General features: G+C 36.5%; 5 protein-coding genes and 1 long non-coding RNA gene across 13 annotated transcripts; 4 read left to right on the top strand and 2 right to left on the bottom strand.

Moving 5' to 3' along the window:
• Window positions 1-231: 231 nt before the first annotated feature.
• LOC6643266 (calcium release-activated calcium channel protein 1) lies at window positions 232-20,853 on the top strand. Of its 5 annotated transcripts, XM_002066158.4 has the most exons (4): window positions 232-438; window positions 11,927-12,413; window positions 17,562-17,714; window positions 19,231-19,957. In XM_002066158.4, the coding sequence occupies exons 2-4, from the start codon at window positions 11,955-11,957 to the stop codon at window positions 19,765-19,767; spliced, it is 1,149 nt and encodes a 382-aa protein (XP_002066194.2). In that variant the 5' UTR covers window positions 232-438; window positions 11,927-11,954; the 3' UTR covers window positions 19,768-19,957. The 5 variants fall into 5 exon arrangements, 4 of the variants coding, with proteins under 4 accessions (XP_002066194.2, XP_046865612.1, XP_023032109.1 ...); XM_047009656.1 differs by lacking the exon at window positions 232-438 and having other exon boundaries at window positions 11,746-12,413; XR_006953864.1 differs by lacking the exons at window positions 232-438; window positions 11,927-12,413 and adding an exon at window positions 20,605-20,665 and having other exon boundaries at window positions 16,093-17,714; window positions 19,231-19,859.
• On the bottom strand, window positions 2,511-3,724 carry LOC111518734. Its single transcript, XR_002724061.2, has 3 exons — window positions 3,518-3,724; window positions 3,176-3,318; window positions 2,511-3,096 (listed from the first exon to the last, which is right to left on the bottom strand). It is a non-coding gene; the product is annotated as an uncharacterized LOC111518734 (long non-coding RNA).
• Window positions 5,177-7,041, top strand: LOC6643265. The gene has a single exon (XM_002066157.4). The coding sequence runs from the start codon at window positions 5,894-5,896 to the stop codon at window positions 6,821-6,823; it is 930 nt and encodes a 309-aa protein (XP_002066193.1). The 5' UTR covers window positions 5,177-5,893; the 3' UTR covers window positions 6,824-7,041.
• On the top strand, window positions 14,041-15,435 carry LOC111518733 (duodenase-1). Its single transcript, XM_023176342.2, has 2 exons — window positions 14,041-14,755; window positions 14,814-15,435. The coding sequence occupies exons 1-2, from the start codon at window positions 14,216-14,218 to the stop codon at window positions 15,180-15,182; spliced, it is 909 nt and encodes a 302-aa protein (XP_023032110.1). The 5' UTR covers window positions 14,041-14,215; the 3' UTR covers window positions 15,183-15,435.
• A 59-nt stretch (window positions 20,854-20,912) lies between the features above and the next one.
• On the top strand, window positions 20,913-23,239 carry LOC6643267 (MORN repeat-containing protein 3). 4 transcript variants are annotated; one of them, XM_002066159.3, is made up of 2 exons: window positions 20,913-21,333; window positions 23,016-23,239. In XM_002066159.3, exons 1-2 carry the CDS (start codon window positions 20,913-20,915, stop codon window positions 23,180-23,182), a joined length of 588 nt encoding a protein of 195 aa, XP_002066195.1. In that variant the 3' UTR covers window positions 23,183-23,239. The 4 variants fall into 4 exon arrangements, with proteins under 4 accessions (XP_002066195.1, XP_046865613.1, XP_046865614.1 ...); XM_047009657.1 differs by lacking the exon at window positions 23,016-23,239 and adding an exon at window positions 21,849-21,959; XM_047009658.1 differs by lacking the exon at window positions 23,016-23,239 and adding an exon at window positions 21,534-21,718.
• LOC6643268 (protein three rows) lies at window positions 22,875-27,703 on the bottom strand. Its single transcript, XM_002066160.3, has 4 exons — window positions 26,308-27,703; window positions 25,364-26,248; window positions 24,289-25,305; window positions 22,875-24,228 (listed from the first exon to the last, which is right to left on the bottom strand). The coding sequence occupies exons 1-4, from the start codon at window positions 27,604-27,606 to the stop codon at window positions 23,227-23,229; spliced, it is 4,203 nt and encodes a 1,400-aa protein (XP_002066196.1). The 5' UTR covers window positions 27,607-27,703; the 3' UTR covers window positions 22,875-23,226.

The following is a 27,703-nucleotide window of genomic DNA, read 5'->3' as shown; positions in this document are numbered from 1 at the left end:
AGACAGAAAAAAAAAACAAGAAAAAAAAAAAAAGTGTAGAGAGGTGGGATATATATTATAATATAATCATAACAAAAGCCAAGTGAAAAACCATTCAGCACTACCAGTTCTCTGCCTCAAGTGATTCGTGCCGGTTGTGTGTTTCTGTTGCTGTTGCTACCGTTGCTCCTACTGCTGCTGCTGCTGCTGCTGCTGATGCCGTGTTGCTGCCGTTGTGTTGCTGTTGTCGGTCGTCAAATAATTATATCGTTGACGCGTCGCCGTCTCAAATGCAATTCAAGAATTTTAAGCTACCATAGAAAGGTAAAGTGTAGAAAGTGCATTAGAAACTAAACCCAAACGAGAGAAAGAGAGAGGGAGAGAGAGCCCAGTCAAAAAAATTTACATCACACATTCAGTGATTGAGTCGTTGTTGTCGTTGTCGTTATCGCTGAACAGGTAAGTCAATATTCCTCTCAGATTCTATACGGAATTCAATGTATGCATTACATTTAACACATTGCAATTGCAATTGACACTTTCCCTTACACACAGTTTTTATGTATTATTTATAACTTTTTGATTTGAAACCAATTACAACCAATTGAAAAGGGCCATCCAGCCAGATCAAGGCTGGCTGTTCCCCCCACCCACCCCCACCCCCTTGTATGCATCTACTGATACTGTGTATATATACATATATCTAGTATAATATAGGCTCATTGACATTCCCGGCACGCAAGCTTTCGGTTCGCTGGTGGTAATTTTTTTTAAATAGTTTCATTTATTTTGTGTGTACTTTTTTCTGTTGTTGTTGTTGTTGTTTGTGTCGTGGGTGTAATTTCTATTGTGTCAGTGTGTAATAACTAATAACTGTAATTTTTGTATACAAATTCGTGTTTCATATTTCACGGTTCATGTTGTGCAACGCAAAAAGAAATCACTGTTTGCCTTCATGTGTCTCTGATTCTGATTCTGATTCTGTGGAAAAATATATCTAATCACAAAAATTTGTGTACTTTATTTTGCAATTAAAGAAAATTAATTGCTAATCTGACGCGAGTATCTAACTAACTCTTATCATTATTTGTGCAAGTATTTTTTTTAATTGCATGTATATGACTAGTAGATAGCCAAGTCAATTTTGTTGTTTAACTAACGTTACCGAACGACAAATCCATCACGATTATGGACCTTAAAACTATTGTTGAAGGAGTAATTAGCATACACTTGGAGAAAAGTTGTGTGAGTTATGTCTTATTTTCTATATGTTTATGAAATATTTGCCAAATTGGTGTGCAAATTATTTTAGTCAGTTAGAACAACTGCCAAAAAAAATCATTTTTTCATAAATCAAGAACGCTAAAAAATTTATAGCAGATTAAAAAGCGATTCATTTTATTAGAACATTCTATTTAGAATGGGAAAACTTTTATGAAAATATATGAAAAAAGTTTTATAAAATAAAAAAATTATTAAAATTTAAAGATTTTATTAATAGTTAGAAAACTTTCATGAAAATAATTTAAGTTATTATATAATTTACACACAAAAGAAAACTAACAGCTATAAAAATGTAAAAAAAAATCTACTGAAACATAAGCCTCTGCTATATATTAAAATTTGAGGAGTAAAAATGTAAATTTGTTATATTAAAATTGGAAAAACTTACCTTAACTCTAAAAACTTACAGTACAAAAATTTTTAAATTTTTTGACTCCATTTTGACTGTTTCAATTATAATTTAAATTTTACCTATTCCATAAAACAAGATGAAGCTACAATAGAAAGTTGTAATAAAAAGTCGAAGCCAAATCAATATTTATTTGAAAAATTCCCAAAATGTACTTTTAAAATAGTACATCTATTTTTGAAGCTTTAATTTCTTAATTTGTTTTAACTTAAAAAAAAAAAAGTAAAAACAAGAATACATTATATTTTAATAAATCTTTTAGGACAGACATTATATCTTTCTATCTTTTACCCCTATTGTATGTAGGGAGTTTAATTAATCATTTATGGAATTAAATTATGAAATGTTCCCTAGTCTGGGTACATATTTAGGTTATATGAAGATATATAATTCATTTGATTCATTCATTTACTCACTAATATTGATACATACATTTAATATGTGTGAGTAGTATTCTAAGGGTTAGGAGTTCTAGATGCATTGGCATTTTCTACTTAGATATATAACAAATTGCTAGACATTGATGTTTAATTATAATACATATATGTATATGAGATAAGCTGGGAAGAAAATTTAATTTAAAAACCCCTTGGAAGATATATAATATTATATAAATTTTTTTTGTGAGACAATTGTCTATTCTTGGCCAGAATGTCATTTAGTAACTTGGATATATTTTTACACAAGGATATAATTCGATTTTTTGTAATCACTTAAAAACCAATGAGAAAAGATAAAGAAACATTTTGGGATTTTTTTTTTTTTTTCTTTGTTTTAGATGGAAAACATTTATTAAATTCTTGCAAAGATTATCAATATTTTTAACAATATAGTTTGGTATATATTTGTTTTAAATAAATAATAATATTGAGATAAACTTTTCTATAATTCTCAAAATGTGGTTCTTGAAAATGGTTATACAGACAACCTGCTCAGCTTTTGTGCTGCCCATGATTCTAAATCTTATAAATTATTAAGATTTATTGACCTGAAGTCCGGCTAAAACCCAGTTTTGTTTACAATACATATACAATTTTAAATCGAGTGTCTATTTTATAATCAAAATGTATTTTAATAATCAAACTAAAGTTGCAGTGTATTTTAAGACTCGAAACCTATTACATAACTATCCAACATACCAATAATATAAGTCTTTGAAAGACCATTTCCAATTCTATTATACAGACTGTAATTCAATTTTTCACCTGATCTTGTGTTGTAATCTTATTATAACAAAGTATATTGAAATGTTTTTTTAAAATAAGTATTATGTAAAATAGGAAAAAATCTTAATAGAAAAATATCTTTGACTAATCGTAGTTCTTACATCTGTTTTTAAATAAGAACTTCTCAACTGGTTTTGGGCGGTTTAAGATAGTTTTCGTAGTGTAGATTTTTGTGAGCTTAAAATTTCCCTTCCGGACCTGCAAACGAATCAATATTTGTTTTACCTTTTCTTATTTTTTCGTGTGCACTTATAAATCAAATTTGATTTGTTATAACCTATTACTCAATTCAGATTTACTGCTGGTGGCGGGTTGCATTTATTTGTTGTTGTACTTATTGATGAGTGCGGCGGACTTGAAGTTAACTTCAAGTTAATTATACAACGTGATTATGGCATTTTGCTGTTGTTGTTGTTTTTCCTGTAGTATGTATTTGTGTGTGTGTGTGTGTGTGTGTGTATATACAAATTGAAGATTACAAATTTTTATTAGAATTCATTAAAGAAAAAATGAAACAACAACAAAATATGTACAATCAAATTGGCAACAACAAATTTTCGAAAGTCACTTTTGTGAGGCATATTTATGAGCAGTCTGATCTGATCTACCTGTTACCCACCTATCAGAATTCAATCTTTTGAAGACTTGTGTAAATTTGTTTCTCCTCATTTATGTATATCATGGTTAAACAATTAACTTTTTTTGAGTGTGTTTTGTGTGTGCGCGACAGCTGTTAAATCAACCGGGTTTTCAGACGGCCGATCGTACGTATGTGTGATCAAATACGTACATATATGGGAGAAGCGTGTCAAGAGTCTAGAATTGTGTACTTGGAGTCTGCTACGTTTTACGGTTGTTTAGTCTAAGCTTTGCAATATTACCGTTTAAAGCTTCATCAGCTGTTTAACTGTGCTGTAATAAGCTTCAGCAAAAAGCTTCTGTAAATCGATTTAACAAGATGAAATTGTTTACAGTGTGGCAAAACGATCGACACTTGACTCTGTTGTTGATGCTGATTTTGATTCGGTTTCGATTTCGCATTTCTTCCGCATGCCCTCGACTTGTGGAACATCAAAAGAGTCGAGAATTAAACCATCTTATATTGCATTCCGCTGCAGCTTAATCAGCCCAAGAGATGTTTATGACCCGAAAGATTCATTGCAAGATGTGTGAGCACAGTCACATTTATGGTTATAAACAATACACACAATACAAAATGAACAAGAAAGAAGAAAAAAAAAACGTGCCAATAATATTAAATACATATATCGCACTTTAACACTCTCACATTAAGATCTCTTTTAACGTGTTTGAATTAACAAAAAATAAAAGTGATAAATTTTCACAAATTAATTTGCTGACTTTGGAATACCCTGTGCAACTGTGGACATTATTATTATTATCGATTTTTCTTGCAATTTTTAACTTTTAATCTTCTTTAGCTACTTATTACAATTTGGTTTCAACTATTCCGGAATTTTTAAATGATTTGTTTCTTATAGGTACAACATATTCCTAGACTTATTCAATACTGTTTCAATGCTTTTTTATAAGAATGAGATATTTCTTACTCATAAACAAAATCGAAATGTAAATTTCAGTAATTGAACCATTTCTTAGTAACAATTTGCTTAGATCTCTCTGCCTCTTTCAGTGATAAACAACAAGCGATCTTCTTATACAAATGTATGTATTGCCCAGAGGTGGATAAGTGTCGATAAAGCTATTTGGTGATTTGGTGATACTGCCATTGATACTTTCCCGCCTCCACTCTAGTCTATGCTGATAAGGTACAACTAACTCTACAAAGCATATGCATACCTTGTGATTATATTCTTGTATAGTTGCATTTATGGGATAGAGAACTATCAATGACATTATCGATAATTTTCCACCTCTAGTATGCAACTTTTCAGTCAGCCTTAAAACTTTATAACCAACTCTACAAGTGCTTGTAGGGTATAAAAATGCTTCAATCTGCATGTTACCGAAGGTTTTTCCCCCACTGATCGCTCTCTTTCTTTCTTTCTCTCTGTCTCCCTCAGTAAACACACGCACTGGGTCTTCCAGCTGGGGGCGTAGTGTGGGGAAGCTCTCTTTGTGACTGTGCTTTTAATCAAAAGTTTTAATAGATTGGCGCGCTCGTTGTCGTGCTTGAGGAAATGGCCCCGCAAAATAATTTTTAACTTGCTCCCCCCCCACCAGAGAGAGAGTAAAAACGAACGGAACGGAACGTTTTAGAGCTTTGACTTCGGCTCGACGATTTCGTGCGATTTCAGTTTTGTTTTGAAGATCACTTTGAACGGAACGAAAAACAGTTCGCTGGAATTTCAACGATATTCTCTCTTTATTTTTCCACTGTCTCAGTATCTGTGAACCGCCTCGTCCATATATGATTAATTCCCAAAGTTGTACTTAATACATAAATAAATATAATTAAATAAGAAAATTATAACAAAGAGAGAGAGAGAGAGAGGAGGAGGAATTCAACCGCAAAAAATAACAAATAAATAAATTAAGTGAAGGCATTGCAGAAGGAAACGATACCTATCAATAACATCAATGTCAAGTGCCAGTGCCTGGAACGACTTTATTTTGTTATTTCAAATCCGGGGTCATAGAATTTCGTATTGAAAACGGTCGAATCAACGAATCGTTGACTGATTAACAGCTACAATTCCTCTAATAAGCGTAAAACGAACGGCAAAATAAAAACAATCAAACAAACACGAAAAACACACACAAAACGGAATTTAGCAAAACACGTTTATTGTTTTTTTGTTTTCAAGAGAAAAACGTTTAAATAAAAAAACATAAAATAAGAAAATATAATATATATATATATAGAGAAGCAGCAAGCCAGTTACCAGTTCCCACTTCCCTCTTTAAAGCCAAATATGAGCAAAAGCCCCACACACACGCACACACTCAGCTAACAAACTAAAGTAACTCAAGCTGCCGTGACCGAAACTCAAGACAGACACTCTTAGCCAACATGGAGCGTTCACACAGTTGCAGCAATTTCGAGGCCAAGTCAGTTGAAGCGGCATCAGCAGCAGCAGCAGCCGCAACCTCGTCTCTGAGTTCCACAGTTCCCATTAAGGGCCAGACTCTGGCCGGCAGCACGGACAACTTGCAGTCAATGGAAGTGCATTTTCCCCCCACAAAACCATTGCGTAAGCGCAAAAGGTTACAACGCCAACAATTGGCCATTGAAGTGGACGATGACTATGACATCGGTGATGATGATCACGTTGTCGGCCAGAGGAAAAGTGAATGCGAGTGCCTGGCCTATGCTGGCGATGTCGAAGAGGAAGATGAGGAAGAGCTAGATGCCTCAGAGATGGAGAATGCCTTTACCCATGCCCGTTGTGCCCATGTCTTGCCACAGCAGAGTCAGAATGTTATCTTGGCTCTGCAACGACACATATCCCGACGTTGTCTACGTCATGAAGAGTCCTTTGATTCCTGCCGCAGTAGTAGCACAGCTCCCGAACTGAGTCCACAGGCTTTGCGACAACATCGTTTTAGTAGCCTCTTACTCAGAGATTCCTCCACATCAGTACAATCGGATTCCAGCCGCTACTCCAGTGTCGACAGTCTGTTGGAGTCACGCAAACCAGATCCCGAGGCCATTCTAATTAATTTGGGCTTTGGCCCTGCTGTTGGCTCGGAGGATATGCTTTCCCGTATTCCAAAACGTTTTCTCAAACCCTCTCAAGTGCCGGGCATCGATACGGAGGCATTTGTCAAGAGGCTTACGGTGGCCAGCTCCCTGGCGGATTCCAGTGTTCTGGGCTATCGTGGTCTTACAGGCAATCCGGATCAACCGCCCTCATCGATTGTGGCCAAAATTATGGAGCGTTTCGAGGTCAATAATCAGCGTAAACAGTCCATGGGTTCCATTGGCCAGACAATACGCTGACAAAGATTATTATCTATATTTTTTTAGTTAGTTTTAAATTTTGTTGATTATATTAAATTTTTTGTGATGTTGATCTTGTCCATTAGATGTTAGTTATGCCGCGTACTTAGCAAACTGTTTACTCTTTTATATATATATGTACTTGTATTTGAACTATTGTGAACTCTATTTATTTAAGCATTAAAGAGCCTAAGTCCATTTGGAACTATGAAAATTTATCCACATTCTTCTTTTTTTTGTGTCATTGGAAAAAAATTTAAGCCATTCCTCCTAGTTTTAACCTCATTTTAGGCTTCTTTATTTATTGTCCTCCTATCGAAAATTCTAGACTAAACTTCTCAACAAAAAATATCGCACAACATTCTCTTTCTTTGTTCAGAAATGACTTTTAGAATAATAATACTCATTGAAATCGTTTCAGATTTGACTTATTTGACTTTGCTGTGTTCTCTTAAAAGAAGTGTTAAGTCTTTATTATGCTTATTTTTCATTGGCTACACAATTTTAGCTTTATATTAATATTTATTTAAAAATTGAATATACTACAAATGTCGCCCCATATAGATACCTATGTATGTGTGTATATCATTTGTATGTAAGTTGGCATCAGCAGTCGAATTTTGAACCATTTGTACTCCCTAATTGCAGGGGCGTAGCAGGAATTTGTATAGACCCCTTTATGACTTACTCTTAAAAAATAGTGCAGTTTCTTTCTTAATATTATCAAAAATAAATATGGTTAGTTGTAAAATAGAAAGCTGCTTAGAGAGAATGAAAATATGTTGATTATTCCACCAAGTTTCTTCAAAAATATATGAGCTGTTGCAAATTTTCAAATATTTTTTACATAGAGAAAAGAAAAGTGCAAGTTAATGGATCAATTTTCCAAGTAACAATGACAAATTCTTTTAATAAACTATACCATGAGAAAATCTTATATCCCACTCTATATAAAGCTGGAGTTTTTCGTGTTATTATAATTATTACAAGTATAGGATATAGTTGTAAACTATCCATCTAACTATATTTTTCAAACACTGGCAACTAAGGCTTAGACAATAATTACATCTGGGATTCGAACCTGGATCCTGGTTGTTCAGTTGCCTAAATGACTGGGCCAAATAGAAAACTCATCTACCGAGGACTGCTTTTTTTTTGTATTTTATCACATTGGCACTATAAATTGAGATTTTCCATATACAGTGAAACATCGGCATAACCAACTTCGTTATATCGAAAATCTCAATATATAGGGTTAAAAAGTCCCTTGAAAAAAGAATGAGAATCAAAAAGTATGCATAGGGAATATTGATTTTTTATCGAATATTGAATAATAATTCTCTATCTATTGAGATATAACGAAGAACTTTGTGATCCTCACCAGAACCTTTATATCGAGGTTTCATTGTATTATATTATGTATGGAAAATCCCATATTGGTCTTTTAATCAAGACCTCCTTTAGTAGTTGACCTATTAAAGATCACCATAAACTACGCTACTTAAGCTTGGTTCCCGATGTTAATCATGTCCAAATCCCACTGCGAGGTAGTTCCGTTAAAGAACATCCTTGAAGAACAGGTAAATGAAGCATAAGGTCAAATTGTTCAAGGATTTCAACATTGAAATCAACTTTTTATCTTTAATTTGTGGGTTTCCCCACTGCGAAGTAATGATTCAGCAATAACAAAGCAAAAAGGTTGATATTACCTCAATTACCTGAACATAAGAACTCAATTGAAAGAAAACAAAGTCTTTTTAGACTTATCCCTTTCCATATGCCAAGTTTTAAGACTACGCCCATTGGCAGAGTTAACGATGGCAAACAAATTCATTTGCCATATAAGTAGATATTTACATACCCCTCTTTTTTTTCAAACGACAAAGCAAAGTCAAAGCATTGAAGTTGAAGCTTATATACATACAATATAGTACATATATGTATTCTGTACATACATACATATATGTACATATATATCTTAGTATTGTTATCGAAAGTAAGTTTTCTGAGAAAAGGTTTATTAATAGCCAATGACTTGGCGTCTTTTGAACATAACAAAATACAGCTGAGAATCAGAGCTGAGATCCATCGTACTGACGGCTGAAAAACTTAAAGACCCACCCCTCCCCCACCGCACCATTTGATTGCCCCAATTGGTAGAATAGGGATTACTGTTTTGTACTGTTTTTTGTACTCGATCATTTATTGATTTCAATTGCCTTTAATTATAGTATTCGCATTCACACAGAGACTGAGAATTGTTGGCGATTCACGAGTATTTGGCATGCGGCGCAATGGTCGATCATTAGTCGATGAGGGGGATCGGGAGGGGGAGGCGGTTGGGTAACATTAGCTTATAGTTTACTACTATTTTGCTTGACCCCTAGACGGGACCTTTTATTTTTCTTTTCTTTTTTTTGTTGAATTTCCAAACAAATAAATAAATATGGCAACCAAAACACGTCACACACAATCAAACACACACACACACACACATACACTGATAAGGCTTTCTAACACCTTCGCGTAATGTAACGGAAAATACACCCAATTTTTTCATTTTTAAGGTGTGCGCGGGAGGGTGAATGGGAAGATGGGTGTGGGTACCTAAAGGTATCTCTCTGTATCTAATAAATAAATTCAACCGATAAACGTGGCACATGACTCTTTGTATATAGCCTGATATCTATCGCCCTCACGAAACTCTATGGCTATACAACAATTTGTTTGCTCAATTAATTCACAAAAAACCGAAAAGGCAAAAAGCAAAAAGAAAAGTACACACACGCAAAAGAAGAGACAACAACAAAAAAATCCCCAAAAAAAAATTCTCTAGTTTTCAGTTTGGGATTGTCGATACCCAAGATACCCTTCAGTAAAGGGCTCAAGGGTTGTGCCCAGTCACATGAATTTTGCACGTTTAGTTACCACTTGACCCATGTGACACCACAAATGCCATCACAAATACGTGATATTGAAAATGCAATAATGAGATACATTTTACAGCCAACTATGAGGTAAATATTTGAGCACTAATAATAGATTTTTGACGTCTCAGTCAGCAAACAAATAAAATATAAACAACAATATCGACACCCTCTAATAGAAACAGAGGCAACTATTTGTCACAAATTTATTTGCACATAAAGTTTACTTTGGGGTTTTTTTTTATATATTTATCTTGTGATTTAATGTAGGAGAAAATTAAGAACAGTTTTGGTATTTTCTTTTGAGTAAAGCATTTCGGAATAAAAAAACAGAGAATTTATTGATTAAATAAACATTTATCTTTCACACACTTTTTGGATTAATACAGTGTAATTTTCTTTTATTTTCTGTCACGCAAAAATATAAGAAAACATATGTATGTATGTACATATCTATGAATTCAGGGGAACCCCGGAATTAACCCCAGAAAAAAGAAGAAGAAAGAATTGAAGATCTGTCAAATGGAAAGTGTAACTTACCGAGTTCTTTTTTCAATCTTTAAATTTATTACAAGGTTGTCATTGTGATTGTTTTGGCGACCTTTGTGATGCTATAATTGATTGGTTCCAAAAATAAAATTAGAAACTGCGGTTTTTTATTTTTATTAAATCAAATGACCTAAAGTCTGATGAAAATCAATTACAAGGTTTTTAAAAAAAAAAATGATGGAAGAATTTAAATTCTAAATTCTTAATTTGGAACTAATTTAATTTGGAACCAATCAATAGCTTAAGCTAAACATGTTAAAAACAAGAAACATATAATAAATTAATGAACAAATCATTTTAATTATTAAAAAAACTTAAATATCTATCTATTGAGAAATTCTGTTGTAGCTGCTGATTCACCCTAAAATGCCCAATTACCCCCTAAATGTAGGGTATTAAAATCGAAACCGCCAAAGCTATTGTCACCTACGCGAACTTACACCTGCACAAACACACAGACATAAAAACACACTCAGATACAGGCACAGACACACACAAATGCAAGTTCAAGGCGATGCGCAAGTGTTAGAGGCCTCTAAGAAAAGACAAAAGCAAAACCAAAACTGTAACGAAAAAGCAGAAGCAAAAATAAATAAATGTATGTCACAGCTGCTTCTGTTGTAGATGTGGCCAGGGGGAAGAGTGCACTTAAATTGTGTTAAAAATAAATTTAATTAGTGCAATTTTTATGTTGCGGGGGTGTATTTGATTTATTGCTGTTAAACAAAACAACTATAATATTAAATTGTAAAAAGCAATTGTGACCGTCGCATTTGAAATAGTTGAAAATCCGTTAAAAACAATTAAGAGACAGAAAGTGAAAAAGATTTTAGTCAAAAGTATCAATGCTTTAATGCCAAGTAAAATTTTTCTCTCAATCAAAATATGTTAATTCAAAATTTAGTTAGTTAATGATTTTAAATTTGAAATCAATAGGCGCGTTTTTTATTTATCGATAAATTTTAAGCTTTACACATGTAGAGATGAGCTATTTACATGCATCTCTTTATCTACTTACATATTGAACATGTGTCAAATGGATTTTTGCTGTTTTCTTTAATTTAGATGTTGAATTCGATGATTAAAATTATACACATGATTTATTATTAATTCCCTTACCCTCATATAATCTCACATGTGAAATTTATCAATTATAATTTCTTTCAAACAAAATTTCAGCAAACAAAATATTTCAAAAACTTGTTTATCATTAAATATGTGAAAAATCGTGATGATTTGAGGTAATATAAACAGTTATGTTTAAGATGACCATTAGTTTTAGGTAAAGTCTACTCTTAAAATTTAGTGTCAAAATATTTAGTTTCAGATCAATGTGCTTAGGTAGATAAGCGTTTTACATGCGTCTCTTTATCTACTTGCTTGTTTTGGCTTAAAGCAACACAGTCTGGCAACTCTTGACGTTTTAACAACAACACAATGGTTGGAAACTGAAATCAAAGACTGAATGCTTGTCGTTTTACGTACTTAATTTACCTAAAAAACACATTTTAATTTGTTTGTCGTGTTCCTGTTACTGTCCATATTTTAATTATTTATATTGTTGTTTTAACTTTGTGTGTAAATTTTGCCAAAATGTTGTCCCAAAAATTCCATGTTGCCCCGCAAGGACTCCAAGTCATAATAAGCTTGCCAAAATGTCTGTCTGGACAACAACAACAAACCCGGCTGGCCTAGAGAGTACGAAACAAACACCGTCAACAAATACAAATACACCGAAAACCCTAAACGCTGTCTTGTTACAACGCCAACAACTTAATAGCGTGGGCGGAGGAACAGGAGGAGGAGCTTTTAACTTAAATACCTCATCATTCGGTACAGCGACAACCACTCAACATTTCCAGCACGTTGTGGCCGCAGCTGTTGCAGCCGCTACCTCAGTGGCTACCGGTCAACATCATCAACATCATCATCAGCAGCAGCACCATCAGTACCAGGCGCATTCAAATTTCCCACACAATCAACAGAATTGCAGTCACTCGAGCAGTCCGGCGAGCAGTAATAACAGTGGCTTTAAGCGTTCTAGCCTAAGCAACTCCCTAGTACAATTCCCACCGCCGCCGCCACCCTCTTCCACGGGTCCAAATCTTCCCAAGGTAAGTTTTTAAACACTCTCAAACACAGCCCTCCACCACCCACCTCCCAGCTAAATCTCATCAATTTGCTTTCATTTCATTAACAACTGCTTTTCATTTTTACATATATATATAACCAAAAAAAACAACTAAAAAACTGAAATTCTGTGTAATGGAAGCTTGACGACGCGTTGGCAATCAATCGGGAGAAAATACGACCTCAGTTTCAAGTCGAACAAGATCACCTCAGACACACACACACACTCACTTTTGCCTCTCCCGCTCTCACTCTATCTCTCTCTCTCTCTCTTTCTGTCTCTGCGTAAACATTTGTTTTTGAACTACCTGTTGGAATTGTTATTGATCACTGGCTAACTGGCTGACTGTCTGACTTTTTGATCTCGCCATGACGTCATGGCCCATGGAACCCCGTTTCTTCTTGGTTTTCTAGTCTGCCCACATTGTCTTTCTGTTTGCATTTTTGCTTATCAATTTGTTTAAAGACGATAAAAAAACAACAACAAATTAAAATTGGGTCTTATTTGGTTCGTTCGTTCCGCCTACATGGGCAATCCCTAAAAGCAATCTCAATCGTATTCGCACCTTTCTTCCCTGAACAAGCATTCACACCTCTTTTTTATTATTATTTTTTGTCTCGACGTTAATGCATGATTTTTATTAGCGGAAGTCACTTACCAAATATATATTAAATTACAAAAAAAAATACCTTTCAAGATAACAAGATTTCCAGTCGGGGGGCTATTGTAAAAACCCAAAAACATGTTGTAAACTTCTTCAATCTGGCCAATTGACAAATATACTTTGAAAAATTTAGCGGTAGTTAGCTTCACTTAGCATATAAAAACCGCCAAGACTTTTTTAAATTGCCAAATATTTGACAAAGTATTTTAATAAACGACTTTCCATGTTGGTTTTTAGGATTATTTGACATCTAACGAAAGCAGCAAATAGAAAAAAAGTTTTTATTTCATTTCTTTTCTTTGTAAAAGTGTCTCAGAATTTTTATAAAACTGAGTTATACTTTGTTTAGCATTAAAAACTACTATATAAAAACTATAAAGAAACTTTCTGACCGATTAAATCATAAATCACTTTATATTATAGTGGTACGATCCGGACAATTTTCATAATCCGTTTATCTAAGATAATAAAAAGTCTAAGTACCAAGTTTCTTCTCAGTAGCTCTTAGGTTGACGGTTTATGCATGGCAAAACAGACGGACATGACTATATCGTCCAGGCTACTCTTAATAATCAAGAATATATACATATATAATTTATGTGCTATAAGTTATGTATCTTCTTCTCGTTATTTGACCAATTTACCCTCTGCAAGGGTATAAAAAGGGTCGGTCTTTTGTGAAATTTGCATTCCTTGTCTAATTTTCTGATCAATTAGAATCAATCAATATGTCACATTTTGTTCTTGAGGAACTAAATTCACCTTATTGTCTCAGTGGGTCTAGTACTTTAATTTTTTTTAAGTATACGACTTTTAAGCAATTAATAATGATTAAAATGTGTCAAAGTTTAGCCACATTCATATGCTTAAGCTATACATAAATCCATGTGGTTTCCGATATCAGTTGTAGCACTAGTCATGGTGATTAATAATTATGTACTGTATATGTGTGTGTTTTATTTCTTCTAGACGGTAGTATTTACTACTTAGACTTATCTCTATTCCTGTTTTATGGAACTAAAGACAGCTGTTGTGAGATTTTTCGAGAATTTTATAATGATTTCAAGAAATCGAAGCATTTGTCGTTATCAATGTCACCGAAATGCCTCTGAATATACAAAATGACTAACTTGCTGCTGCTGCTCCTCCTCCTCCTCCTTTTCACGTTGTTGTTCCTTAACTGTCGAGGAGATATATACGTCAAACCAACCCAAGGTAAACACAAAATTGATCCTATGGAAGCTGCATTGTTCAAGACTGTCCAGCATGTGGTTTCAATACGGTCGGGACATCGTTTATCATATTGGGGCGATAACCATTTCTGTGGAGGCTTTTTGATCACTGCCTCATTGGTTATCACTTCGGAATGTTGTGTCGTCTCCAAGATTGAAGTAATTTCCACAAAGGGTCTTAAAAATTTAGTTGTTGCAGTCGGACTAATGGAACGTTTGTCAACGCCATTGCCAAATCAGCTTATTGAAGTTGAGAAATATTGGCTAAGTTCAAAAACAGATACACGAATGCCCCACGATTTGGCCATATTGTTGTTGAAGAATAAAGTGCCAATGCTGCGTTTTTTCAGGTACTTGCAACAATTGCCATTGCGAGAGATCCCTGATCAAGTGCGATGCCGCACTATGGGCTGGGGACGATTGTATCCGGTAAGATGCACTAGTAACCATTTCCATACCTGAACTCAACCAACCACCACCCTCCCAGCATGGACCCTTTTCCAATGAGTTACTGACCATGGACTTGGAAACTATCAATGCGAGACATTGTGTTAGGCAATATGGCGAATCTTTCGATCCAGATATGCAAATCTGCACAGTTAGCATGGATTTTCGGGGTCCCATGTGTCAGGGAGATGTTGGTAGTCCGCTCCTTTGTGGCAACGTGCTCTATGGCGTGGGCGGACTGATTAATGTATCGCAATGCATTGGGTATGAACCCATTGTATTTAGCAGTGTATATAAACATGTGAGATTCATTCAAGACATAATGGCAGGTGGTGCTGGTGTAATAAGAAGAAGAGCCAGTGATCACTTGGCTATGTTGCTAATGACCTTGACCCTTGGCCTTTGTTAATTTGCGGGTCGTCAAATCATTTCCCCATTCATTCATCAAACTGAAGTGAACCGAATCGTTCGTTCGATCGTAAAGCAATCAATATCTTTCCCTCTCTGCTTCCCGTGGGTTTTAGAGTGTCTCTTTCTGCCTGCCTTACTTGTCCTCTTACCTATTGTTTGCCCATGTCTCTAAATGCTTTCATTCAAATGGCATTAGTAATTTGATTGCCATTTTTGTTTTTGTTTTCGTCTGTTGTTGTTGTTATTATTGTTCGCAGGCCAGCCGAATTGATTGTCGAATTTGAATATCGCACCGCTGCCGACGTCGCCGTCGTCCACGTCGTCGTCATCGTCACCGATCTCCCCACCGACAAACCGCATTCCCTCACTTCTTCCCACACAACGAATCGCACCCCAAAATTCTCCGCCCTGTGTGTGCGCGGCGGTATCAGTTTTTAGTTGTTAACTTGACGTCGTTGTCGGTCGCTGTCGTCGTCGTCGTCGCTGCTGCTACTGCTACTGCTTGTCGCCCGCGCGTAGCCAAGGAAACAGAAACAGAACCGAATAGAAAAGAAAATATACAAGAAGACATGAATTAAATGTGTCGAAAAAGCGAATTACTTTTCAATTTCAATTTCTTGTTAGTTGTTTTGCGGCACGCCACGGCGCACGGAAGTGTTGTTGGTGGCAAAAAAGACTTAGATAAAAACATAAAAAAAACACAGAAAACTGCGTTGGCAGCAACCGCCGCAGCCGCCGCCGCAGTCTCTCAACGTTCGTGAACTTAACCCGTATTCCAAATTCGTGTGCGTGTTTTTGTTTGTTTCTTTTCGGTTTTTATTGACACATGTATTTTAAATTTACACTACATGTTTTTTTTTTTGTTTTTATATTCGGAATCATAAAAAATATTTATAAATAAATAAAAGTAAATATTTCTACAAAACCAAAAATTGACACGAAAAGTGGTGAATAAGGAGGAGGAACAGCAGCAGCAACAACAACAACAAGAGCAGGAGGAGGCGGAGTCGTACGGGAATTACTGTTTTTTGATCTGATCTGATCAATTGTCATGTGCAAAATCAACCAAGTGAAACGGAAATTAATTTTCATTAAAAACAACCCATAGACAGAGCGAAAGAATTGAGCACCACGAGAGCGTGTGGGTGTGAGAGGCGAGCCCCAGAGAGCGGCAGAGAGAGAGAGAGCTTGAGAGATTACGGGATCAAGTACAGTTCAAGCTAAGCAGAAAGCCCTACGAGAGACAATGATAAGGCAAAGAGAGGAGCTAGAGAAGATTTGCAAATTTTTATAGATATTTTCTTGAGAGTGTTGTTGTTGTTATTGTTGGCAAGGCCTAATAAATAATTAATTAAGCAAACGCAACGCTCTCTTGCACATGCGTTCATCATCATCAACGTATCCCTACGACGAGGAGGTGCCGTTAAAACCGCCGCGACGTAAGCACCACCACCAACAACAACAACAACAGCAACAACAACAACAGGAACAACTGAAACTAATAGCAGCCGCTGGCAGAGAAACAGAGACAGAAGAGGAGAACGAACATCTATTGCCGCCCCAGACGACTCCCCAATCCGCTGCTGCTGCTGCTGCTAACGCTGCCGCCGCCGCTGCTGACATGTACTCAAATCTTCGTTATGCTCGCACAAATCTCAGCCATAGCAGCCTCTTGTTGAACCAACAACAAAACTCTTTTGATGGCAGCAGCGCACCCGCCTCAATAGCCGAGCGCACTGAGAGCAGTGAGACGCTCGATGTGCCATTGAATTTCGCGAGAAGGGGCCACCAACATCACAATAATACTCCCACAACAGCCGCCACACGTCTATTGTCGCGCAGCAGCGGCGGAGGCGGCAGCAGCACCACATTTCATCAGCATCAACAGCAGCAGCAACAGCATCAGCCCTCGGCCCTGGCCAGTGCGTTGCATGCCACAGCCAAGTTAGCTGCCAGCGTTGATGCTTATGCGGCAGCAGCCACTGCACAAGCAGCCGCAGCAGATTATAGTCTATGTGATTCGTGTCGCCCGTTACGTTATAGCCACCAACACTATCACGGTCATAGTCACAGCAATCTCAGTCGAACCGTGCATACGGGCCATATCGGTTCGTCGCGCTATCTTGGCCATAATTTCAATTCGAATTCACCGCAAGCGGGCTCGAGACGGTTCAACGGGCATTCAGTACAAATTCCATTGCCACAGCCAACAGCAGTAGTAGCCACACCACCTCAACTACCATCTCAGCCACCAGTTATATCCATAGCACAGCAATCAGTATCGTCATCGGGCGGTGGATATCCACCCTATCATTTACGTCACCAACAATACCATCAACAACAACAGCAACAACAAAATCAAGTATCCCGTTTTCAGCCCCGTCATCATCGCACCGGCAGCAGCAGTATGTCGCAATCTGGCGAGGATTTACATTCACCCACCTATTTGTCGTGGCGCAAATTACAATTGAGCAGAGCCAAGTTGAAGGCCTCCAGCAAAACATCCGCACTACTCAGTGGTTTTGCCATGGTAAGTTACAAGAAAAGCACTAGCACAAACAAAAAAACAAACACAAAGCTAAAAACAAAAGTTTATCGGTAAAGAATACATATACATATAGGCGTCTTGGTGGCGTGAATTCTGTTCTCCAGTTTGTGGGCGATAAAAAAACAAAAGATTTTCACGCAAGAGCATATATGTATGTATATATTTTGTTTTCTCCCCTTAAACAAATTGTCGAACACATGTTCATAGGAATACAATATGGAAAAACATTAAACAATTTATTATATTGATTGGTGAATAAGAAATTCCAAACAATATTGGGTCACAAAATTTGCCTAAAATTGTTATAACCATGAGAAATTCAAAAAAATGTTTGTTTAGAGATTCATAACCAGTTTTTATTTGTAATCCCTCCCCAAGTTATTTTGGTCAACAAAAGATTTAAGAATATAACTTTTTGATGTGCCGCATCGTTTTTTTCCAACGAAAACCATAACTTATAAAAAGAGATTTAAAAAATGAAACAGACTTTTGGAATTGAAACTTATGGAAGTGGAGGATTTTTGGGGAAATTTGTTCTAGGCCATGTAAATTTTAAACTCTTAAAATATAGTTTTTTTGGAGCGTAAATTTGTTACATATTTGCTTCGAGAATTTACCTCTGTTGTTTAAGAAAGAACTTAAATTATCAATTCTTTAAAATTGGCAATTGATACTTTATAAGAATAATATAATCTTTAGAAATCCATATATAGTTTAATGTCAGTTTTTAATTGTCAAAGTCTCCAAATAAAGAAAATATAATATTTTATTCATCATTTGTCTTGTTAGAATACAGCGTAATACGAAAACGCTTTCTGGAAATGAAAATTTTATTGAAACAGTTTAGGAAATATGAAGTAATTGGTGATCTAGAATTGGAGAGTTAGAACAACATAATCTTATAAAAGTCTATAGAAATCAAAACATAGTTTAAGTAGCAAATTCTTTAATCTATAATGCCCTTTGTTCATAATTTGTTTCATTAAAATGGTAATACCAAAATATTTTGTGGTATCTAAAATTGCTTTGAGTGAAAAACTAAACTTAAAATTTATCTGAATTAAAAAAACTAAACTGTTAATAGATCCAAATAGATTTTTCCACACGAAAGTTGAAAGTAAAGTAATGAAAATGACATTTTGTAAAATTAGAAGTTTTCTACAGATTTTTAAACACTAATTAATAGGTGTATAAATAGTCGAATACCTTTTTTTTTTTAGATGCAAAACATAATGAAGGAAGGTGGCACAGATCAAATAAATTAGCCCATTCACATGTACTATAGATATCTTTATATACAGATACACAATATACTATAGATGTATGTGTTTTGAGAATTAGCTAGCGATAGAGCATTGCTTTTGCCAAAAAATTTAGAAAACATGGCTAATAATAATATTAATAAGGGGGAAAGACACTGCAGAAACACATAGCATTTAGTACTATGAAATTGTACTCATTTGTTCTCTCCTCTCCTCTCTCTCTCTCACACACACAGGTGGCCATGGTGGAGGTGCAGCTGAACAACGATACCAAAGTCCCAAATGGAATGCTCGTCGCCTTTGCCATTTGCACCACGATGTTGGTGGCCGTTCACATGTTGGCCTTAATGATCAGTACTTGCATCTTGCCAAACATTGAGACAGTTTGCAATCTGCATAGCATCTCGCTGGTCCACGAGTCCCCGCACGAACGTTTGCACTGGTATATTGAGACAGCGTGGGCCTTTTCCACGTTATTGGGTCTGATACTCTTCCTACTGGAGATAGCCATACTCTGTTGGGTGAAATTCTACGATCTGAGTCCACCGGCTGCTTGGTCGGCGTGCATAGTCCTGATACCCGTAATGATTATATTTCTGGCCTTTGCCGTGCACTTCTATCGATCCCTGGTGACGCACAAGTACGAGGTGACCGTCTCCGGAATACGTGAACTGGAGATGCTTAAAGAGCAAATGGAACAGGATCACCTGGAGCATCATAATAATACGCGCAATAATGGCTTACATTATGGAGCTTCTGGCGATATTGTTTAGCAATAAGAATTTTTTTTTTTGATAGCGGGTTGTCAATTCTTGTAAATTGCAATCTTCATATGGGAAAAAGACAGCGACAGACTTAAAATTATGTATGTATCGTCTAATATATAATACTATATAATATATATATACGTATATTGTAAATTTTGTAAATTTGATGCAATCAACGAGATCAAAAAGAGAAAGGACACTGAAAATCGAGAGCCTTGTGTATTTTTTAAATCCTTATCTATATCGAATTAAGCAGTGTATTTCTTCTTATATTAATCTCCAATGCATCTTGTGATACGCATAGGGCAATAGAAATTTCTTTCCGATATTGGAATTTTCATCATTGTTTATGTGTTCCGGAGAACCACCAGAAACAACCATCCATCCTAAAGAAAAGCAATAATTTTTTTTGTTTATTTAGTTTGAAATTTTTTTTATGTGTAATTTATTTTCTTTCCACTACAAATGTGTGTGATCAAAGTATGTGGTTTGTTTTTAAACAATAATTCAATACATTTTTTATAAGTTAGTTTAATTGAATACAAATCTCCCATCACCATACAATTAATTGGTCGAAATGTGATGAAACAAAAAAAAAATTTATACATATATTTATAATTATATTACATATGTTAATTTAATGAATTTTCTTTGTGTTAGACCTAGACCTATATAAAGATATTATTATATTCTTGAGAGATAACAACAACAACAAAAAGAACTCTTCCAACTACACATATATGTATATTAAAATTGTATTATTGTTAGCGTTTAAGTGAAAAATTCGCTTTGTGTAATGCTAATGAAAAATTAAATCGAACTATTTTTCTACATATGTTTTAGACCAAACAAAATAACAACATTCAAGTCACTTTCACTAGAAATGGAAAGAAGAAAAAACACAACATAACCATAAGTTTGCGTGCCAGGAACAAGTTGAGCCGCCGCCGCCGCAAAAGAAAAAATGAAGACATGTTAAGTAGGTTGATTAGAAAAGCGACACCGCACGCACGGATACGGCTACCCAACCCATCCGATCCCATCCCATTCCATTCGATTCCCACATTGGCGACTGGCACATGGTAATACGCGATGTAGCCAAGCGAAAAAGATGTCATCCTCCATGCTTGCGGTTTTCAGTCTCCGACACAATGTCGTGCCATACGAGTGGCAGTGTGGCAAGTGGTGTACGCTGTCTCCGCTATCCAGGTGGTGCTGCTCGCTATGAGGGCAAATGGTTGAACAATCAGCATCATGGCTTCGGTGTTAAGGCCAACAAACATGGCTTAATCTATGAGGGACAGTGGTCAAAGGGACAACGGCATGGCTATGGCACACTGCGGCGGCAACGCAAGTCCTCCCAAATCTGTGAACGCATCTATGTGGGCCAATGGCATAGCGATAAACGCTGCGGCGAGGGTAAACAATTCTATGACGATGGCTCCATCTATTTTGGCCAATGGCATTTGAATCAACGGCATGGCCGTGGCATACAATGGTATTCAGATGGACGCATCTATATAGGTGAATGGCAACAGGATGCCATGCATGGCAAGGGAGTGCTTTTTTCGGGTAGGTATAAAAGAAGGATAAGTGAGATTTCAATATGATTAGATATCAATGCTCTATTATTAGCAATTGGACAACATTTTGCATAGAGAAGCATAATGAGATTCGACATACGGGTTGAATTATATTATCAGTAGTCTGGAAATAATATTCCAAACATAAAATCTTATCATGTCTGATAACTCACTAAACAATATCGACAGGGGCTCACTTGGTTTTTCTCATTATGTTTAACGTGATAACATGATCTAATTGGACTAACGTGTTTACTAGCAGCTGACTGAAATTCACTACTTAATAGAGTATACAGAATTTGAATAACTGACACGGAAAGCTATCCGAGTGTTACATTTAAATTTGAATAAATCTTGAAACAATTGTACAGATATCTATAAAACTATATTAACTAAGGGAATTTAATTTCATATAACATCATTTATATTTACTTTAACCCTTTATATCGCCAATTGCATATTGATTTGGGGTTATATCAGAAATATATTTATGTTTTATTTCAGCAACGTTGTGTGTGCGTGACCAATATACATATGTGTTTATAAGAAGGAAGTTTGTATTTTTAAACTATAACAGAGAACATAGTGGATAAACAGAACGATAGGTTTAAAAAAAGTAAAATTTAAAAAAAAGTAAAAAAAAACGCATCGAATTTGTCAAAGATTCTATATGAAGTGTTTGAAAATACATAATATTCTTTGCAAATTATATAAAAGGACATAAAAAGTAAAAAATTGCGTGTTTTAAACTACCACATTTTCTTATACTATATACATAACTATCTGCCATCTATAGTTATATCGATGTCATGAAATCGTTATCCTATTTAATGACAAATGTTATATTTATTTTGAAATTATTGTTGATTTTATTGAACAACCATTTGCAAAACAACTTAAGGGGGGTTTTTACCTTGTGTTAAAAAAATTCAAATTTTTTGGATAGATATATGATTAAAGAATACTGTGTAAAAATTTCAAGTGGAAATCTGTAAAATTATCGGCCGTTAAGCGGAACTCATGAAAGTCCTACAGGTCCCACATGTTCTTTAGGATATGCATCTCTGGTAGTAGAATTAGCGAAAAATATTAAATTGCTCATTTAAAAAAATAATTAACGAAAAAAAGATAAAAAATTAATAATTTTCTAAAAAAGCTCATAATTTTTTAATTTTTTATGTTTTTTTTCCAATTCTACTGCCAGCGATCCGAAAAAGTGTCTAGATTAAGAAAAAATGTTCATTTTTGGTTTCAAACTTCATCTGCGAACGTTAGGACTTCCATAAGGTCGTGAAATTCTTGAAAAAACAGCGCTTTTTTGGGCCAACAAAGTAGAAACTCCCTTAAAGTATTTAGAAAGCTCATACCAACATCTGGATAGGTAATAGCAATAATTCCTAAAGGGGCATATTTTTAGCTATATTTCGAAATGTGAGTTAATTTTGATTTGAATTTTATTTTTGTCATAGATTTACAAAAATTATACACACTTGTCCAACATAATAAATATACTTAAAAAACATTTCACTACTAAACGTACGTTTCATATTGGTGGTTATTGTGATTTTTTATAGGCATATAAAGAAATTCTATTAATTCTTTTAAACACAACAATTATCTTAGACTAAACACAACATATCATTTTCCATTCGATTAATTAATTTCTTACAGCAAATGGTAATCGCTACGTGGGTGAATTTGAGAAGGGTTGCAAATCTGGAAGTGGCCTCTACTATCATCTGGACAGTTCTGGTCAACGCGTACAACTTGGCAATTGGATGGGCGACATATGCAAAAGTTCTCTTATGCCTCTCCAAAAACAGACGAATATAAAATAAAAACAAGTAACACTACAAATTAAATAAGAATAAACTAATGCGATTTATAAATCTCTATTTCGACGTCTCGAGCTTATTGGCTCCAGTTGTTGTCCCTGTTCTCCCATCACCCTTCGACGTGATCGAGTGCTGGGTGGTTTTTCACTGATTTCAATAGACGGCTTCGCACTTCGACTGCGTGTGTTTCTTGCTGATAGCTTCTCGTTGCTGTCCTCTTGTGGTTTAGCACTTCGACTTCTTGTTGGCTTGGTTTCCGTCTTGGCAGGAGTTTTGTCCTCCATCCTCTGTGGTTTAATTGGAGTGCGTGTTGGTAGACGACCTTTTCGCGCTGAAAGAGGAGCGGATTTGGTAGGCTTCAAGGGGACAGCATTCTCTTCATCACTTGTGTCTGCAATCTCTATTATTTGGCAAGTATCGAGATCGTCCTCGCCCTCTGGAGATGGTAGCGATTGTTTCTGCTCCGAGTAGATGGTAAACTTTGGTGTTTTTGGGTTCAAAGTGTTCAGGGATTTCAATTTCTCCTCTGGGGAAATGTTAAAAGTCAAGGCACGTCTCAACGATACCTTTTTTGTTTTCGCTACTGGTAAAGGTGATGGTGGTCTTAACTCCGAGTAGGCTCCCATTAGCTGGGAGAACAGATTATGACTATAGTTTAAATCAATTAAATAATGCTGCGGTTGATCAGAGGTCAGTTTGAGGGCTTCATTGCCATAGGCTATGGCCAATTGGATTTTATTTCTCTTACGCAAATAGTTCATATTCTGCATGTGCAACATGAGCGGCAGATTATGTAGGGATTGTTGTTGCTTTGATTGCTGTTCTTTTAGCCAAATGCTGGCCTGCTCATAGAAATAGTCAAGTTGCTCGTAATTTTCACGCTTGAGGAACAGCAATCGTGCATGGAGGCAACCGATGGTAAAGTATATATACTGCAACTGCTCGGAATCTTGGATCAAAAGCTTATCAGATCGACTGAGATAACATTGCAATTGGTATTTCGAGGGTGGCAGAGTTTCCTTCAGCAGATGATGATGATGAGGAGTGTCCTGAAAGGTGAGAATTAAATATGAAATTAAAGTTGTAGATGAAAAACTTTAGTCACCCACCTCAATTTCCAATGAGACTTGTTTTCTTATTGGTTCCACCTGCTGCATCATGGGTATTATGTGATTTTTGGGCATAGACCCCGCTTGACTCTTGATATACTCATCCGCAATCTTTTTGAGATTACTTTTCTGTATTTCTTTTTCCACCGGCTGGTCAAGATCTTTACTTAGCGACTTAATGCCCAATATGTGTTCAATTAGGTTAAGTTTTACCTGGGCCCGATCCAGATCCTCCATTTGCAGATTAGTCCACAGCCAAGATGTTAACACCTCAACAGCCCTAAAGGCCAGACCATTTTGAATGGACACGTTTAACATAATGTTGGAGAAGGAAAAACGTTCGGTCAGGCGATTAGATGTGCATTCGGTACCCTCTTTGACCAGATCACCGAGAAGCAAATGCAGTGCGCCCATATCGACACTGGACAAATGTGTGAACTTGCATACGCTGTCCTGCACTGTGTCCAGAAGACGCAATGGCGACATTTTGGGTATAATCTCGCACTGCTTCTGATGCTTTACTATGCGAAATTTAACTGTTTGTAGTGTAATCAAAACGATATCATTTTTGTCTTGTCTTTCGGGAAATTCCTCACGGAGATCCTCTACCAGCATAATGAGCAACTGGGCATGGCATTTGCAATCGATCTTGGCATAATAATAGGCCATGTGGCAAAGGCAGAGCATGACAATCGTATGATGGCGTTTGTAGAATCGTTGGGTCACTTGTGGCCACAAATCATCGAGCATTTCCTGGGATTTTTCCAACTCTTCGGCAATTTGCAGCTGGCGGAACACATGGCTATGACGATTCAATGACAAGAAGTAAGTGAGAGCACGCAAATAGGTAAATCGATCATCAAGCAATTTGCCAATCTCCAATAGCAAAAACCAGGCATTATCCGCTTGAGTCGTGTAGCCCATACTGGATAGGGAGACAGCAGCCGTAATCCCATCATCGATCAATGCCTCCCAGTCAATGGCTGTTTCGTTTGATTCCAATGGTTCTGCATCTGCCTGTGAATTATTGAAATTATGAGAACAGAATCCAATTATATAGGAATGACTGACTCACCCTCCTGAAGAATGCGCCAAAGTATTCGATAACATTTACTGATAGCTCCACCAAGCGACTTTCGCGTTGTATATTGAAATCCATGAGATTGTTCTTAATGAAAAATGCAGCAAGCTCTATCTCCTTGATATCCCTTATGGAGGCTTTGATTTTTTGGGCCTCCAAAGCATCGAGCAATAAATGGGCACTGGCATGACCCGCACATAAGTTCTCCATGCGGCTTAGCTTTTGGCCAGTAAGTGTGGCACGACGGGATTTGTTGCATAGCTCCTGACACTGGACCAGCATGTCCTTGTCCGAGCGCATATGACGGGCAATAAGTATCCAGTGGTAATCAGTGCGACGGCAACGTATTAACGACTGTGCCAGGCTTGAGGGTGGTGTTGAGAATAGTAGCAAAATCAGCGACAGATTCATATCATAGAATTGTTCAAGTTGAGCTTCGGTCAGTCGAGTGAGATGGGCAATGGGATTCGATTTGTACCATTCATATAGACATTTGTCCACTATGGGACCCGATTTTGCAGATTGATACTGCAAACACATTAGTGAACGCATGGTCAAAGCGTTAGTTTGATTGGCTATGTAGGTGGCTTGCAAGCAAATGGCCAATTCTGGCCTTGGGCAGTAAGCTGAACTCGCCTTGGCCAGACGTCGCAAGAGATAATGCAGGTATTCTGCTCCTGTTAAGGAGAGCAGAGGCTTCAGTGGCTCCAACAGAGGTTGGATAAGACACCACTGTTCAGTGCAGGCCACCTTACTAATTAAAAATGCTAAGAAACGCACAAAACGTATTAGATCTGGACTATCGGGACCCATACATTTCATATCTTTGGCTATTTCCATGCCATAAATTAAGTTTTCCACCAGAGGTTTGTGGTAGGACTGAAATGATGATAAAATGACATGATTAGAGAGCAAATAAAGAGTCTGTACAGACTTACCTTATTTTTACGATCTGCCTCTTTTGGCTCCCAAGTGGCGCAAGAGCACAGAGCACTATTGACTAGAGAGATAATGCAATGCCTTCGGACACTTTTGCAGCCCTCACTGTTGCATGTACCGGCCAAGGGACTCCGCTGGACATTAACAGCCAAGCGAACGCAAGTTTGTAGGAGCAAAAAGTGCCCAGCATATGAATCCGCAGACTCATCCTCTTTGAAATGTTGCCAAAATGTGGGAAAACTAGGTTTCTTGCTATCAAGTTGATTCAAATGCATTTGGACTCGCTGCATGGTGATTATGAAATCCATAAACCATTGCTCTTTCGCCTGATCGGCTGTGATCTTCCTATCCAAGAAGCATACAAATTTCTTACAAATATCGATATAGACGCTATGAAAATTTGCCAGTGGCTCTTTTAGGTATAACAATTTCACATAATAATATAGCAATTCTATGGCATAGGTTTGCGTTGACTGAGTCTTGAACAGATCTCGAGAGATTCGCAACAATTGCAAACCAAATTGCTGCTCCAATTGTTTGGGTGAGTGTAAATCAATTTGTAATAAAGCCAGAAATGCTCCCAAATACTCGGAGAAATCAGGTGGACATTGCTGGAGGTTAGCGAGCAGTTTCAGCATGGGATTCACCATCTTCTCGAGAACTGGTGGAGGCAAAGTGGCTAGAGATTTATGAAAGGAGGAGCTACGTTTTATCAATAATAGCTCATTTAATTGTACTATCAGATTATTGTAGTTTAAATGCTTTTCCTTAAGCATAACATCAAAGAGGTGACCCACATTCTGGACACATGAATGAATCTCCTCCATAGTTGATGCAGGTGAAGGAGCGACTTTGGCGGATTTCTGTAGATACTCAAAGTGAGTGAGATGTATGCCTAAAAAAATTGTGTAGTCCGTTTCCGATTGCAACCGACACTCTTCTTGATTTATCAACGTGTAGAATCTTTGGCTCTCTTTGAGATTTTGATGGGCGAAATGATGATGAATAAACCGCACACTGTCCAAATGTGCCTTCCACAGTCGAGCTTGTCCCTCCTGCGGTTCTACGGGTAGCATTGTAGTCATTATATCGCAATAGATATCCGCATTGGCATGCTTTTGTTCCTGCAGTAATAAACATATCTGCCGCATCACTAACAACTCCAGTCGCAACGCCCGGTAAACAGCATCCTTGCTGCTGCCTTTTCTCAATTCCTTAAACTGTGTTTCGATATGTTCCGCAGCATTTTTTATATCTTGTCGTGAACCCTTCAATAGCTTTTCTATATCACTCGACATATTGTAATTCGAAATTTGTTTATTGATGAAATTTCACCGATCGTTTTGTGCGTCGTTTTTTGTTTTTGTTTTTTTAAGTTGCATTGGCGGGTTGTAA

This window comes from Drosophila willistoni (genome assembly GCF_018902025.1).
Source record: "Drosophila willistoni isolate 14030-0811.24 chromosome 2L unlocalized genomic scaffold, UCI_dwil_1.1 Seg168, whole genome shotgun sequence".
In the NCBI taxonomy this organism is placed as follows: Eukaryota; Metazoa; Arthropoda; class Insecta; order Diptera; family Drosophilidae; genus Drosophila; species Drosophila willistoni.
This window is presented reverse-complemented; position numbering and strand designations above follow the sequence as displayed.